Genomic DNA, 13441 nt, shown 5'->3' on the forward strand with positions numbered 1-13441 from the left:
TAGATAGATAGATAGATAGATAGATAGACAGACAGACAGACAGACAGACGGATGGATGGATGGATGGATGGATCATCATTTCAACCAGTTGGTATAGTACACAGTTTGTGTTGCTCCATAAAACACAGACCTACAGGAGTAAATACAGTTTCATGCAAATCAGATTATTATCATTATTATTATTATTATTATTATTATTATTATTATTATTAGTGTCTGATGGCTTTAACTTGCTTTAGTGACTACGTGTGTGCAGTCAGGATCAAAACACCCTGATTACCCTGACAAGCGAGTGACATGTCCATCAGCGAGAGGTGGATGTAAGTAAAAATACTGCATAAGAATGTCCCAAGAGTGTGAAGGCTATATCAGGCATGGAGGGAGAGAGAGAGAGAAAGAGGAGAGAGAGAGAGAGAGAGAGAAAGAGAAGAGAGAGAGAAGGACTCATACTAATAATACACCTCCATCCATCATCCAGGACAACAAGTAATTAACGCATTCCACCCTGACCCACTCGCATGTCCCACTACAGCCTGTGTGTGTGTGTTTGTGTTTGTGTGTGTTTGGTGTGTGTGTGTGTTTGTGTGTGTGTTTGTGTGTGTGTGTGTGTGTGTGTTTGTGTGTATGTGTGTTTGTGTGTGTGTGTGTTTGGTGTGTGTGTGTATGTGTTTGGTGTGTGTGTATGTGTGGGTGTGTGTGTGTGAGGGAAAAACTGGAGTGTTTGAGAATTAACCCAAGGAAAGTGCAAATGATCTCTTCTCATCATGTGACGTTGACTAAAAATCACCTAGCGTTTTTTAATATATTTATACGGTAGCATCTGAACAGAAGTTCGCCTCCGTCTCTGCGCGGCTCCTGTTCCAAAAGTATCCTTCCACCTACCGTATATCCTTTTAGTTTAATAGATCCATATCAGTCCGTCGTAAATCAGAGCCGGCGCTGGAGAAAAATTTACAGCCAGCAGGCTCTACTGTCAGATATCCAATATCACCAGAGCAGAGGCATGGAATATAAATACAAAGATAATCTGAAATACACATGTGATTAAAAATACAGTTTTTACACAGATGATAGTTGTTGTTTTTTTTATTTCATCCTTTCATTTCATTCGAAATGCTATGAAAGGAGAAAATCAAAGCGAGGAATATTTTGTTTTTACACTTTAGTGAATTGAGACGAGTTTATTTTTAATGACTTAAATAATTTTTTTAAAATCTAAATGTAAACTTTTATTTTGTAGTTAATATTGCAACGTGTGTGTATTTAGCTACAAATTTTAGAGCCTTATTTTTTGAGCATGGATATGGGGACAAGCAATTTCTAAAGCTCTACAAATACTTATTTATTTCATTGTTTTTTACAAATACTTATTTATTTCATTGTTTTTTTTAAAAAAAAAATAGTTTTTTGTGGCACAAAAAAAATAATTTTTTGGGGTCTGTGGCAAAGAAAACAGACAAAAAAAATATTTGATTTTGTGGCAAAAATACAAAAAAATAATATATATATATATATTGTTGGGTCTGTGGCAAAAAAAAAAAAAAATAAAAACATATTTTTTATTGGATCTGTGGCAAAAGGATTAATAAGTAAAAAATAAATAAATAAATAAATATTTTTTATTTATTCATTTAATATAAATATTTATTTATTTGATTGTTTGTTTATTTTTCACCACAGACATTGGTAAAAATGACAAATTTTTATTTATTAATGAATAACATTCCTTTGTTAAATTCTTTAAATGTTAATCATCCTTGTTTACAGAAATCAATCATCGTTCATAAGCTTCTTTTTTATTATTCTTATTATTTTTATTTGTTTATTATTATGCTAGATCATGTACCTTGTCTCCCACATTCTGTAAGTCCCTTGTGTATGAGTTGTTAATATAAGCGTATTAGCAGAAACACGCTCATATAAACCTACAATTTAAATTAAAACCATAATTAGTGTCTGAGCTGTGTGTGTGTGTGTGTGTGTGTTAGTCAAATCGAAATAGATCGATACCGGATCCGTTTAAAGCGTCGCTACACACTATCCTGTTCCATCGTTAGAGGATGTGGCTGGTGCTTCACACGCTCCTGCTATCAGCTTACACTCCTCTTTTTGAATCCTTTCATCTGAATGTCCAGTGCGGTCCACTCAACACGGCCAACCCGTGTTACTCTCACTCTCATGGTACAAGTGGCCGAAAACATTCAGATCTTAAACAGCAGCAGAAATTGAACTGATGATGGACACAAAACACTCGTTATTAGAAAAGAAGACTATAGATTATAAAGTGGTGAATAGAAATACAGTGAAAGTGTAAGTAATGTCTCTCTCTTCTTATCTCTTCTTTTTGTAGGACACTTTGAAGGAAGCTTGTGCTGAGGGAATCAGTGATGAGCACTATCGCTTAGAAGGTAAATATCCTATCTACTCTCCCCTCTCTCTCTCTCTCTCTCTCTCTCTCTCTCTCCATCTGTGTCTCAATATCACTCTGTCAGTCTGACTCTCACTCTCGTAAACTGTTTCTTTCTGTATCTTTCTCTATCACACTCTCTCTGTCTGTCTGTCTCTCTAGGTCTCTCTCTCCATCTGTCTGCCTGTCCCTGTCTCTCTTTCAATCTGTCTGTCTGTCTCTGTATCTCCCTCTCTGTCTGTCTGTCTGTCTGTCTGTCTGGCTGTCTGTCTGTCTTTCTCTCTGTTAGTCTGCCTGTCTCTCTCTTGCTCTTTATCTGTATCTCTCTGTATCTTTCTTTGTTTATCACTCTCTCTGTCTGTCTCTGTTGTATCTTTCTCTCCATCTCTCTGCCTGTCTCTGTCTCTCTTTTAATCTGTCTGTCTCTCTTCATCTTTCTTTCCTCTGTATCTCTCTGTATGTCTGTCTGTCTCTCTATCTGTATCTCTCTGTTTATTACTTTTGCTCTGTCTGCTTGTCTGTCCATCTCTCTCTCTCTCTCTCTCTCTCTCTCCATCTGTAACTCTCTGTCTATCACTTTCTCTCTATCGGTCTGTCTCTCTCTCTCTCCAACTCTCTCTCTTTCTCTCTCTCTCTCTCTCTCTCTCTCTCTCTCTCTTTCTCTCTCTCTCTCTCTCTCTGTCTCTCTCTCTCTCTCTCTCTCTCTCTCTGTCTCTCTCTCTCTCTTGGCTGAAAAAGAGCTCAGAGGTCACTCAGGTCACTCTGTGAATAAAGGTTGATCCCTCCATTAATCCCTCTACAGGATTTCCCACGCATGATTGCCTGGGCGTGGTTTGTTTGTACGGTTAGAGGTCATTTAAGGTCGAGTGCGAGAGCCACAGAATCATAGCTCGCAAGTCTTTGTGACTGACCAGCGCAGCCACACAGCTGTAAGTGCATCAGTAAGATGTGAGAGGTGATAAGCGGAGGAGGTGTTCACTCCGTCTGAGTGCTGATAAGAATCATCGCGACTGGTTTCAACGCTCATGTTGTTTTTATACACATTCAGCACACACACAGCCTCCTGAGACAGACTTATAGCCTTTAGCTAGTGGAGTTTGTTGCTAAACAAGCTCAAGGTATTACAACCAGCAATTTCCCTCCTGTTGTTATTGTGTCCATGTTGATGATTGAGTGTCTTCATCATGTTCCACTCCACAGTGGAGGTTAATATGAAGCTCATATGTAAAGGAGACACTCAGGACTTTAAGAATTTTTAAGAGTGTTTCAGAAGGATTTCTGTTTTTCCCCTAGCCTACTGAGAGCGATATATTCATAGAAAAGTTCCAAAAACAACCAAAACGGTTATTTTTTCCACACAAATGTTTCTATCTTCGAAGTAAATGTTGAAATCACACCCATTCCTGTTCTCTGAGATGCTCCGAGTGCTTGTTCATCTAAAAAGCAGCTCAGATTTCATCTTCAACCAGTAAAATTCTGTGTAAGGTTCTCCAACAGAAAGAAAGCCAACAGACTCGTTCTAGATCAGACTCACAGCCTGAACATCATTTGTTTGTTTGTTTGTTTGTTTTTATTGATTGAAAACGTCCCACATGTCCATTTTTGTGCTGGTAAAAAGGGTTAAAAATCATATGCTGATCTGGAATTGATAGAGAGATATTAAAACATAGAAATTTAGAAATATATATGTGTGTGTGTGTGTGTGTGTGTGAAGTGAGAACTGGAAATAGTGAAAAAGTATTGAAGGATGAAGTGCAAGAGAATAAAGGAGGCATCAAGATAGAGGAGAAAAGAGAGAGATAGAGTGAGAGAGAGAGAGAGGGAGAGAGAGAGAAAGGCTGCAGTGTGATGGAGGGATTCTTAGAATGTTCCGGGTTTTAAAACAAGCAAAAGAGCAAAACCAGAACTGTTCTGAACTTCACAGCAGGCAGGAGGATGGCTGCTTGGTTCCTTCTGTAGGGTGTGTGTGTGTGTGTGTGTGTGTTCACAACATGCTTACAGTGTCCTGTGCGGCATAAACACAGTAGGTGGTCCGATGTTAGCTCTGTTAGAGCCGACTCTGCCAATAGGAACAAATTGTGAACTTGTCGAAAGTTCAGGACATGTGTGTGTGTGTGTGTGTGTTTATGTGTGTATGTGTGTGTCTCAAGCATAACCCCTTCAGGCCGCTCATTACGCTCATAACCCTCCCAGATAAGAATCTATGGAACATGGCGGGCGTACAGGCAGATTTCTGCCCCGGCTCACAATGTTGCCTTTGAGTGTGTCGCCGTGATCAAAAGCCCAGAGCCGCTGCTATTTCCCTCAAAACAAGTCTGTAAAAGCTCCCTGGGACGATTTCTTTCATTCTCCGACGCTATCCCTTCCCTCTCTCTCTCTTTTTTTATCACGCTCTTTTCTCTGACGAGGGACAGGACAGGTCCTCTTTGATCTGAGCTGATCAGCAGAAGGGAGAGAGAGAGAGAGAGAGAGAGGGAAGAAGAAGAAGAAGAAAGAGAGAGAGAGACTATTATATGTGTTGATCCCTTTGGCTGGCACAACAAACACAGTTTTCGATTTGACTTTGCTTAATTAATTAGATATTCTGTTTAGCAGACGGACTGATCCTCGGCCAAACGGTTTGAGAATGGAACTTCAAAGCGTGGGGATTGGGGGCAGGGGGGAGGATTTAGCCTGCAGGACACAGCGGCTGTCTCCGTACCCAGTTTTTAGATCCACGCGTGTCGGAGCGCACAGTCAGTGGCAGTGCCCTAATATAGGAATTAGCACATTGTTTAATTATTTCATGTTCGTTTAAAGTGAGCATCAGTGATGTCACAGTGCCAAAATTTTATTATTCTATAAAAAATATATCTGTGTATATTCTTTCTTTCAGTAACAAATTGTACACAAGTCTTTAAAGCAGCAGTGCACAAACCCACGCCTCAGCATTTGAACTACTGTCACCTGTAAATATAGGACAATTTTCTTATCCTATTTTTGAAATTTTTTTATCCATTTTTATGCATTTTTGGACAAACTTTTATTCTTTCTTGATATTTTTTCCATTTTTTGGACAATTGTTTTTTATCCCTTTTTCACATTTTTATATCCTTTTTCACATTTTTATATTGTTTTGGACAATCTTTTATCCTTTTTGATATTTTTTATACATTTTTTTAATTTATTTTTATCGTTTTTTGACATTTTATGTATTCTATTTGACATTTTTTATTCATTTTTTGAAAACTTTTTTTATCAGTTATTTATTTTTTTGTATTATTTTACTTTTTTATCCATTTTTTTAAAATTTATTTTTATCCTTTTTTGACAATTTTTGTATTCTTTTTATTCATTTTTATCAATTTTTGAAGACTTTTTTTATCCTTTTTGAAACTTTTTATCCATTTTTGCACAAATTGTTTATCCTTTTTTTACTTTCGGGATGATGCTATCATGCTTCAAGTATTATCTACTTCATGATCTATTTATTCAGTAAAATATCCTACCACTACCTGTGCCCTAAATAACAACTCAGGACATTTCGTCATCCTCTTTAGCTAGTTCTTGGGAAGCCATTTCACAGCGACGTCACTGACTAACCTGATATCACTCCACACCAGCAGGGGGCACCATTACCTAAGTCCTAACCCACATCTGTAGCTCACCTCATGTCCATCACTTCCTCATTTAGAGATGTTAGCGTGTTCAGTTATTGTTTACCAACTTCTACATCATTCAATGCTGATCTTGAGCCACACGCATGCCTGAACACGTTCTAGTCACGTGATCACGTTCATATATACGGGAATCACACGCATTTCTGAATATTTCACAGTATCCTAGAACTCGTTACAGCCCCGCTCATGACCACCCTGATGCTCTCTTCACTTCTGCAGTCCTGGAGCTTATAACTTGTTTATGAAGTAGCTGTGACAGCTTCCTGTTTGTTGTCTCTGCAGTAGCCCTGCCCCCGGAGAAGATTGACAGCTGCAGCGCAGAGGAGAAGATGCAGGAGAAGGAGAGTTCGGGTCCAAATAAACAACTACAGTTTGAGGTGATGCTCATTCAAACACACACACACACACACACATGATGCTGCCTGGTCTTGTACCCAGGCCTAATATGGTGTATAACAGTGTGTTGTTTAGATAACAGAAGACAGATGTGTTTAGTCAGTGAGGAGAGTTTGAATCCCTGCAGCTCCTGGCATCTGAGGAACTCTAACATCTCAAGCTCCTCGTTCTAGCTGCTGGACACCTTCACGCATGGGTCAACGTTACAAATAACACTTTGCCACCAGACACTGCTGCTCAGCTCAACTCATCCACAAATCCTCTACATTAGCGCTTTTCCTAGCTTAGTGGTTAAGGTGTTGGACTACTGATCAGAAGGTTGTGAGGGCAAATCTCAGGTCCACCAAACTGCCACTGCTGGGCCCCTGAGCAAGACCCTTAAGATTATGGTTAGAATTAGAATTGTCCTTTAGGGCTAGGATTTGTGTTATAATAACGTTTAGAATTTTGGTTAGGATTACGGGACTTGCTCAGGGGCCCCAGCAGTGGCAACTTGGTAGATTTAACCATCTGGTCAGTAGTCCAACACCTTAACCACTAAGCTACCACATTCCCCTTTTTATCTGTAAGCATGTTGGTGCTGACCCAAAATGCCTCACTCTCGCTCTCCACTAAACTCTAGTCACGTGACCTTCTTCAATTTTCATTAAATAAACCGTATATGTGGCTGATCCCTGTTTGGGGTCGCCACAGCGGATCATTTGGAACCCTCCCATTTTATCTGGGCTTGGGACGAGCACCAATAGTTAACTCTTCAGTGGCAGGGGTTAGCATCTAAATAAACATCTAAGTGAATTGTCATAGCGACAGATACGAAGATATTTATTTATTATAAAGTAAGTGCTAGTTGAAGTATTTAAGGAAGAGGAAGAGGAAGGAAGATCAAACAAAAGTAAAGTTGCTTCATTCCTCAGAAATTTCTCTGCTCTTGCTTTTAGAGCCTGCTGAATTGTTAGGACTGTGTGATATCGATCCCGATCCTCGGTTTACATTTGAGTGTCTTTCCTGCTCCTACAACGTCTTTTCGCACACATCAGCTAATTAACAACGCAATCTTGGCAGAATAGTGTGTGTTAGATGAGGTGAAACACTCAGTCCTGTAGCGTTTTGATGATGGATAATGATTATTTCTTGATCAGGAGCTGGAGTGTGCTGTTTCTGTGGAGGAGGATAACAGGCAGGAGTGGACCTTCACTCTGTACGACTTCGACAACAACGGCAAAGTGACGAGAGAGGTAAGAGCGATGGTTACGCATCACACACACACACACACACACACACACACGTTTCTATCAAGCTCTCTACAGCTCTGTCGCTTCCCCACAAGGTGTCGCTGCTGCATCTGTCCAATTTTCTGCCAATCCAGGGATTAGTTTTAGTTCCATCTTCACTGAACCCACAGATGTTTTCTCTGATTTTCTATAACAGCGGACCTGAATTTTACCGCAGCAACGAATCACAGGTTTGTCAAAAAACGTTGTCGTTTCCATGGTAACAGCATACACATGGTCTTGAACTCCATAAGTTAAGTCGTCTTTGTTTGTCACATATATATTATTGCAGAGTGAAATTCTTTCTTCTCATATCCTATCCTTGAAGGTTGGGGTCAGAGTGCAGGGTCTGCAATGATGCAGCGCCACTGGAGTAGGGTGGGTTAGGGCCCTTGCTCAAGGGCCCAATGGTGGCAGCTTGGCAGTTGAACCCTGATCTTCCAATCAATGACCCAGAGCCGTAACTACTTGAGCTACCACCGCCCCGAAAATGAGTAAATCCTAAAAATTGATTGCTGTTGTTTATCTAAGAAAAACATCCATCCATTTTCTATACCCACTTTATTCCTAATTAGGGTAACAGGGATCTGCTGGAGTCTATCCCAACACTCATTTGGCGAAAGGCAGGGGTACACCACGGACAGGTCTAAGAAAAACATGTATATGTAAGGAGTCTCCAGTGTCAGAGGGAAGATTTGTTAATTTCAGAAGAAAGGGAAGACTTCTCTTCAATACTTAAAAGTGTAACTGTAGCTAGAAATGAATAAAAATGAAACAAACAAAATGAGCAGAGCAATGAAACAGTAGAGGTATTAGGGGCAGTGGTGGTTAAGGGTCAAGTGGTTAAGGCTGTGGGTTGTTGATCGGAGGATCGGGGTTCAAGCTCCGACACCACTAATCTGCCACTGTTGGGCAACTGAGCAAGGCCCTTAACCCTCTCTGCTCCAGTAGCGCTGTATCACTGCACTCTGACCCCAACTTCCTCAGCTGGGATATGTGAAGAAAAAGAATTCCACTGTGATGTAATGTATGTGTGGCGAGGTTTCATGCCCTCAGTTCTTCTTCTAGAGGATGTGCTGTTATTGGAAATGAATCCACACCCCGGTGGTAACTCCGCCTTCACCTCAGGGCAAATCCCTCCCCACACCATTCCTCATTATTTTCATGAATGAGTATGAATGTGATTATTCAAACTATTATTATTTTTTAGGATATCACTAGTTTGCTGCACACCATCTACGAGGTAGTGGACGCCTCGGTGAACCACTCTCCCAGCAGCAGCAAAACCCTGCGGGTGAAGCTCTCCGTCACACCCGACGCCAGCCAGCGGTGGAGGAACGGCAATGGTGGCGCTCACGCCAACGCAGGTAGCAGCTGCTCCGCTTCTGTGACTTGATGAAAGTCAGAGGATTAAAAGAGAGAGTGTGTGTTTATGAGCTATTTATATGCGCTGTGCATTTGAGCAGAGGTCTTTGATAACAGAGTCTTCAAACTGCACTAGATGCCACTATATTAATGAAGTGTGTGTGTGTGTGTGTGTGTGTGTTGGGTTGCCTCAGTTGAAAATAGAATAAATGAAGCATTGTTTTTTCCCTCTTTTATAAATCTTCAAAGTAGAAGGCAAGGAACAAAGGATTGTTTCTTTCTTTGGCAGGTCTGACTGTTTGTGTGTGTGTGTGTGTGTGTGTGAGCATGCCGGCACGTGTATGATGCTGAGAAGCTCAGTGCTGTTTCCTTTGATAACGCTCTCACCCCCCCCACTCCCTTGTTCTCTCTTCCTTGTTCTTTCCTTCTCTCTCTCTCTGTCTCTCCCTCTCTCTCTCTCTCTCTCTCAGACATGCCACACCCAAGACTTAAGGCTGAAAAGTGCTTTGAGGAGCCCAAAAGCTCGGAGAAGAAGTCCAGAGCCCTGCTGAGGTACTGAACATTCACTGTTCCCATGGGTCTTTTTTTAACTAATCACTGCCAGCTGATGATGTCATCAGTGTGCGACACTTCCTGAGTCACTCAAAAACTTTTCCATAAGTCAGCAGCTTCCAGTCAACAAAGTAGGTGGCTACGGTTAGGGTTCGGATTAGGGCTAGGTATAGGATGAGGTGTTAGGATAAGGATTTGGGTTAGGATCAGGATTATGGTTAGGGTTAAGGTTACGATTAGGGTTAAGGATAGGATTTTGGTTAGGATTAGGATTAGGGTTAGGGTTAAGGTTACAGTTAGGGCTAGGGTTTGGATTATAGTTAATGTTAGGATAAGGATTAGGGTTAGGATTAGTGTTCAAATTTGGATTATATTTAGGGTTAGGATTAGAGCTTTACATTTAAGACGAATAATATTGTAAGGACCAGTGAAAGTTCTGGAAGTCTGAAGCATATATTTCTAGCGCTTCTTTTCTGACTTGTATGTTGTATGTTGTTGATGTTATAGGCGTCATCACAGTGACCATCACACACAGCAGGGCTGCCAGAGACACTGCGTAGATGAAAACCTGGAGAGAAGGAATCATTATCTGGACCTGGCCGGCATTGAGAACTACTCCTCTCGCTTTGGGACCGGTCAGTCAGCGTTATACTGCAGTGTTCAGCAAAAGCAAAAAAAATCATTTATCTGTGATGTTTGTAGTAGTGCTTGTGCAGTTCACTAATGAATCATTTCTCCTGATTCTTCTTTGCTGAGTCAAATGCACAATTGATTCACATCTAATTTGAATCATTTTTTTCTTCCTTCAGCTGCTCCCACCGCCGAGCCGCCCAAACCCGACCACGCCTCTCGTCCATCCAATCAGACTCGCTCCCGCTCTCAGGAGCCCGAAAACGGACATAGCCACCCGCCCCACCACCATCGGCGCTCGCACACCATTTCAACCGAGACCCCCGCCCTGCAGGACAGCCTCTGTCTCCGCCCCCGAACCCAGGACTCCACCCACCAAGCTCACGGCCTACGATCACCCAAAGCCCAAACTTCCTGCAGCAGAGTGATGAAACGAGGCCCAGCCCCTCCTTCCGCTCCACCCGTCAACGCCGTGCCCCATCAGAGCTCTGCACCTTACCGACGACACAAGCAGCGGCCCAGAGAGGGTCCTCTGGCACGAGGCCCTCCAGGACGCGGGGCGGGGCCGGTCGTGAGTTCAGGTCCGGTGGTGGAAAAGGAGCAGGTGAGGGATCTACCAAGTGTGGTGCTGTACGAAGGCGGCCTGGCGCAGGTGGTGCAGCGACACGAACACCACCACCATCACGAGCACCATTACCACTATCACCATTTCTACCAGTCATAAGCGGAGAGCCTGAGACGAAGCGAAGGAAGCTGTACAGCGAAGCCGAGCCGAGACTGACGCGCAGCAGGCGCCGTGTTCTCCGTGTGTCTTTGCATGCGTATGTAAGAAGCCAAGAGGTTCAACGGGACTGATCTCCAGGCTAGAAAAGGGCTATATCTCTCTCACTTTATAGATTTTCTCTTCCTCTTGGATTACTTCATCTTTTTCTCGTGCTCTAATGTACAATACGAACACGGTCTCACGATTGTAAATCACCATAGAGACATGTCATGTCATGGGGTTAGAGGTCATAGATTTTTTGTTTTGTTTTGTTTTGTGAGATCGAGTCGAATATAAATTATGTAAAGTCTCCTAAAAGGGATGCGACTGTTAAATGAAGTATTGTGAGCTATGAAGGAAAGGAGAGATGCATAATCTCCTCTGTGTGTGTGTGTATGAGTGTGTGTGTGTTTGTGTGTGTATATGTATGTACTATGTATGCATGTAATGTACAGTATATGTGTGTGTGCGCCTAAATTGCCTACGGTGTCTTTTGGACGCTGATCCTGTGTTATTGCCACTCGATAACCACTTGAAAAAGCACTTGTGGTGCGGCTCCATTGAAAAGACGGACGGATCGAACCTGGTTCCTTTTGACGCAATATGTAACGGAGGCCAGCGGTGGGTGCTGTGTAGGTAAACCTCCTCACTCCCCTGATCTCAAGAGGCGCACTAGTGGCTGCAGTCTTTAGCCTACTTGTTAGTGTGCCTGCCTCCCATGCCAGATACCCGGGTTCAAGACCCACTTGGAGCAGGTGCGAGTAGCACCCGTTGGGTTATATTGGTGCCGTGACCCGGAAGGGAGTGAGGTTTAGGGGGGTAAGTGTAATGAAGGCCAGTGGTAGGTGCTGTGCAGGTAAACCTCACTCCCCTGATCTCAAGAGGTGCACTACCAATTGTCTTTAGCCTCCTTGTTAGTGCACCTGCCTCCTATACCAGAGACCCAGGTTCGAGACCCGCTCAGAGCGGGTGCGAGTAGGATATTGGTGCCGTGACCCGGATGGGAGTGAGGTTTAGGGGGGGTGTGTGTAACGGAGGCCAGCGGTTGGGTAAACCTCACTCCCCTGATATAAAGAGGCATGCTAGTGTCTACAGTATTTAGCCTCCTTGTTAGTGCACCCGCCTCCTATGCCAGAGACCCGGGTTCGAGACCTGCTCGGAGTGGCTGCGAGTAGGACCCGTGGGGTTCCAAATACACGACTCGGCTTCAGAGACTGTGAGGACAAAGTGATATAAACCTGGAGAATGAAGAACGTGAAAGAAGAAAAATCCTAATCTGCTGCTACCTCTAGTATTATTATAATTGTTGAGAAAATGATCATTTAGATAGTATTTTTATTGTTTTTTTGTTTTTTTTTACTATTACACCATCGATCTACAGCTATGACATTTTTTTTTAAACATACATATGCTACAGACTTTGTTGTATGTACCTGTTTAACACAAATATACCGTCGACATCGTAAGCTTTACGAATAATGTGATCTTTTTGTAAATCTTTCTCAGCTCTCGATTCAAATCCAATTCAGCGTCTCTCAGTATTTTTCACTATTATTATTATTATTATTATTATTATTATTATTATTATTGTTTTTTTGTGTAAAGACCACTAAGTATGAAAGATTTATAGCACAGTGAAGTGTAGTATATAATGATATAAAGATATATATATAGAGAGAGTGTGTATGAAGAGTTGCCTCTTGAATCTGTGTGACACAGTGAATGAATGCAACGTGTGAAAGTTTGTACACTCTTGGGAAAAATTTAAAAACAATACACACTCAGAGGAAGAATTGTATTTCATTCCAGCAAGACCTTTCGGATGTTTCTTCATTATGAGAAAGGGGGACCGGTTTCCAAAAGTTTGCACTCCTCATTCTCATAAACTCCACATTCTCCAAATGATTCCTTCTCCTTTTTAACATCTGTAGTATTATATATCTGTATCAACTCAGTTCCAAATGATTCATTCCTGGAACTTATTTTAGATAAGTATTTAAAAATAAAAATACAAAAAAGTTTATTTTCAATGCAGAAAACTGTGGGAGAAAAAAGAATGAGAAAAAAAGAGAAAAAGACCTGGAGATGTTTATGTGTGTGTGTGTGTGTGTGAGAGAGAGAGAGAGAGAGAGAGAGAGAGAGATTCAGAAACTAGCAGACAGTTTGTAACAGGTGTGTGTGTGTGTGTGTGTGAGAGAGAGAGAGAGAGAGAGAGAGAGATTCAGAAACTAGCAGACAGTTTGTAACAGGTGTGTGTGTGTGTGTGTGTGTGAGAGAGAGAGAGAGAGAGAGAGAGAGAAAGAGAGATTCAGAAACTAGCAGACAGTTTGTAACAGGTGTGTGTGTGTGTGTGTGTGTGTGAGAGAGAGAGAGATTCAGAATTCAGATTCAGTTTTTT

The 13441-nt window shown here is 41.8% G+C and overlaps 1 protein-coding gene across 1 annotated transcript in view; it reads left to right on the forward strand.

Annotated features, from left to right (window-relative positions):
- The window catches only part of nkd1 (NKD inhibitor of WNT signaling pathway 1), a 38802-nt gene extending 25609 nt beyond the window's left edge, over positions 1 to 13193 (forward strand). The window contains exons 4-10 of the mRNA XM_058382294.1: positions 2351 to 2408; positions 6349 to 6443; positions 7602 to 7697; positions 8944 to 9100; positions 9569 to 9650; positions 10158 to 10285; positions 10460 to 13193. Coding sequence (XP_058238277.1) covers positions 2351 to 2408; positions 6349 to 6443; positions 7602 to 7697; positions 8944 to 9100; positions 9569 to 9650; positions 10158 to 10285; positions 10460 to 11004 — 1161 coding nt within the window. The 3' untranslated portion in view covers positions 11005 to 13193. The remainder of the gene's footprint in view (positions 1 to 2350; positions 2409 to 6348; positions 6444 to 7601; positions 7698 to 8943; positions 9101 to 9568; positions 9651 to 10157; positions 10286 to 10459) is intronic.
- Positions 13194 to 13441: the final 248 nt, after the last annotated feature.

The sequence above is a fragment of the Hemibagrus wyckioides genome, linkage group LG27 (genome assembly GCF_019097595.1).
Source record: "Hemibagrus wyckioides isolate EC202008001 linkage group LG27, SWU_Hwy_1.0, whole genome shotgun sequence".
NCBI lineage: Eukaryota > Metazoa > Chordata > Actinopteri > Siluriformes > Bagridae > Hemibagrus > Hemibagrus wyckioides.